General features: G+C 38.5%; 2 protein-coding genes across 2 annotated transcripts in view; both read left to right on the top strand.

The window, feature by feature from the left end:
• The window catches only part of LOC126403907 (carcinoembryonic antigen-related cell adhesion molecule 20-like), a 128696-nt gene that overhangs the window by 47935 nt on the left and 77160 nt on the right, over nt 1–3601 (top strand). The window lies entirely within an intron of this gene.
• On the top strand, nt 7–2324 carry LOC126403854 (uncharacterized). The gene is made up of 2 exons (XM_050066670.1): nt 7–168; nt 1726–2324. Exon 2 carries the CDS (start codon nt 1734–1736, stop codon nt 2271–2273), a length of 540 nt encoding a protein of 179 aa, XP_049922627.1. The 5' UTR covers nt 7–168; nt 1726–1733; the 3' UTR covers nt 2274–2324.

Below are 3601 nucleotides of genomic sequence, written 5' to 3' on the forward strand. Positions count from 1 at the left end.
CAGTTTTATGTAACTCATATTCTGTTGTGTGCTTTATCATTTCAGCTGATTGCTTCGAGGCTCCATCTTGTTCTGCTGCTCGTGTCGGCATTTTAGTGTTTATTTTCCTCATTTTTATTTTTGCAGCAGCCTATGTTGTGTGGAAATGGAGACAACACAAAACCAAAGGTAAAATAGTGCAGCTCTGTGATCATACTCATTCCAAAGTCGTAAAATACTGCCGCTTTGTCAGTGATTTTGTTGTCAGATGCCTGACACCAAAAGTCACCTTTTGCAGAGTGATTGGCAGCCAGGCAGTGTCAGTAATATGCTGCTGGTTGGCTGGGATAGCACCTGCTGGTATAGTGGGATGATACGCTGCTGGACAGTGTCAGGTTGAAACGCTGCCAGTACTGACGTGATGTAAGGAGCTGGAAAAGCCCTATAGGGCTAGCAGGAGGGGTGCTGGATGCGTCCAACAAACCCTGAACTTTCACCTGGGAGCCCAGTGTTTGTGTCCCAAATGCGAAACCAAGATGTTTTTTTTCTAAATCTAATGAGTGTTTATCTTGCCTAAACACAAATAATGTGCTTTTGTTGACTTTAATGTATCCTGGTACATCAACGACAGACACAGGAGGATACCTAGCATGTAATATGTAGATGTGAAAGGCCACTGACAAAGTGGCAATATGTGACGACTTGGGATGAGAACGTGTTGGATGTTAACGGTCACAAAATGCCACTCCTGGCTACATCTTATTTGTTTCAACAAATAATGTAAGTAAAGGTTATTTTTCATGCTTTAAAATGTCAACATAGGGGTTAAAATATTAGAACTGAAATATAAGTAAACGCTAGTGACCTGCGCTGTGATTGGTTCCAGCCCCCTGCGACTCTGGAGGGACGGATGAAAGTTTAAAGTGAATACAAAGGTCAACTGAATTTTAGTCAGTTTCTGAGAAATGAATTTCTGTTACAAATATATTATGTAAAATTTTATAATGAATTACTGCATATGCTTTTTAACCTTTTTTTTACCCTTTGACATCCTGCTCAACCATGAGAGCACATTTTTAGTTACTATCTTAATGAAAAATATGTTGAACTTAACCTGATTGAGCTCACCACTTGGTTTAGGAATGTTACGCTAAAAAACAACAACAACAACAACAAAAAACCACTAGATGTTGCTGTGTCTGCATTTTCAGTTTGCCTCCTTCAGGAAGTTAGTAACAAAAAAAGTCACTCCACACATGATGGCTCAGTAAGATTTTAAGGTAGACATGTTTATCTGACATGTTATAGTTTCAGAGGTCTCAGATTTATGTAGCATCATACAAAAAAAATTTAATCTGATGAGGGTCAAATATTTTTTTTAAAAACAGGCTCGGTAAAAGGGTTCATTTGTCCTTTAATAGTAAAGGTAGTGAGGCTCAGCATCATCATTAACATTATCCATTATATAAATGCTGAAAATAATAAGTATGATTTTTTTTTAACTGTCTAAAGCCATGAATGGTTAAATAAGAAAATAAATTCACAATTTTGATTAAATTAAAAAATATACATTCACTGTTTTAAATAGCATATATCTAATTTCATTCATATATTGTATCTAAAAATATATGCCACTGTGATTTTTCATTGTTTCTGAGATTAAAGCACTGTAATAGTAAACAACCAAAATGCAACACTACATAAACAAGTTGAAACTAAATTCAGCACATTTTTATGTTCACACAGACACAGAGATGAACCGTGACGCTGAGAGAGCAAAGACAGAGACAGAGCAGCTGATGGCAGAACGCAAGAAAATGGAGGATTTAGAGGAGAAAAAGGCAAAACTTGCAGAAATGTTACAGAAGAATGAAGAAGAAGAGAAAGACTTGGAGCAGGTGGTTAAAACACTGATGGAACAGGAGGAAGTACTGAAAAAACAAAGAGGTCAACTCGGACACCAAAAGAACCACATGGAGAGAAACATTACAGATATTGAGAACAAGCTTAAGTCAGTGGAGAAGATGGCAGAGAGTGACCGATACCATGAGATGAAGAGCATTGTGTTAACGGCCAAAAATCAGTTGAAGGGTAGGAAACAAGAAGATGAAAAACTTCACGTGGAAACACAGGGTCTACTGACTAAAACACAAAGTGTGATAAGTAGAATGACAGACAGGAAGAAGGCAGCGGAAAACTACAAGGAGACACTCAGTGAGCAGCTGGAGGAGATAGAGAAACAACAAGAGGAGATTCAGAGGAAACTTCAGTCAGAGCGGACTTTAGATTATTAAAAGACATCAGCTAATCAAAGTCTTATTCTGGTGTTGATACAGATTTGTTTATNACAGACAGACAGACAGACAGACAGGTGGAGCAAGCGGCAAATTGGTATGAAAGCTGGTTCAGGGCATATTTGTCCATTTATGAATAAATATGGAGTGGGAACGCTCATGCATGCACACCAAGTTCCTACATTAATTCAGAGGCTTTACAAATATGCCGAAAATAATGTGTAGGCTATATTTCTGGCTTTCTGCGTACACATTTTTATCATGTCATGAATCTACACAGTTTTTCCACTAGCCTAATCTGTCATCCAAAGCTGGATGCCCCCGATTTCAAAACTCATTCATCATCAATCATCCTGCTGTCTGGATGTCTGACATATCCAGCCGAAAAAAACGTGTGTGACATAGAACATAGAAAAATAAACCAGCTAGATTCTGTCATACCTTTCCTCAGTAGAGTCGCGGCCTTCTTGTTTGTTTGTTAAACTTTCTGCAAGCGAGGAGCCACTGGCCTCGGCTGCAGTCTCTTCTGTAGTGGTTTGTTTTGTGTTTTTTTTTTGTTTTTGTTTTTTTACAAAACCACGTTCCTATATCCATCTTTGGCTTGAACTGCTTTTTGGGCAAAGAACAAACTAACGCAATGGCAAAGTAAGTTGACCAAACTATTTCGCAAGCAAGCTAGCTTAAATCATATACTACGGTGCGCCGTGAGGCCAAACCTAATACAACATGCAACAAACGCGCTGTCCATGGTTCTGAAATTACTGCAAATAACAGGGGGTTATGGTGTTTCACTCTCCTCTCAAACACCATAACCCTATGTTAAAAAACAACAACAAAAATACTGGTCGGTTGGATCAGTATTTTTGTTGTTTTTACAGATTTACTGTGGCACACAAAACTTAAACTGAGTGGGCAAAAAATCAAACTGAGGGGGCAATGCCCCCCCTCGCCCCCTCGTGGCGCCGGGCCTGCCTGGATCACTGGGTGACTGTAGATATTTGCTGTATACAGATTTATGAGATTGTGTGTGTGTGTGTGTGCTTGTTTATACACTTGTATAACTGTTGCCTGCTCTAGGTCTATTTTAATATTTCTTTTCCTGTTTTGGTTGAGACTATACAGAAATGTTCAGCTCTTTATTTTACATGTGATGTACCATAAATGTTAAAATGAACAGTTTCTCATGCTGGATGTCCAGAAACAGAATAAACTTGAAATTCTTTCACTTTGGAGTTCTTCCTTTATTCAGAGTGGAAATGATTGAGCTGATAACAAAGTGGGTTTAGAGGGAAGTTATAGCGTTACATGGTGGGTTAAAGCATCAAAGC

Source organism: Epinephelus moara, chromosome 17, assembly GCF_006386435.1.
Source record: "Epinephelus moara isolate mb chromosome 17, YSFRI_EMoa_1.0, whole genome shotgun sequence".
Classification (NCBI taxonomy): domain Eukaryota; kingdom Metazoa; phylum Chordata; class Actinopteri; order Perciformes; family Serranidae; genus Epinephelus; species Epinephelus moara.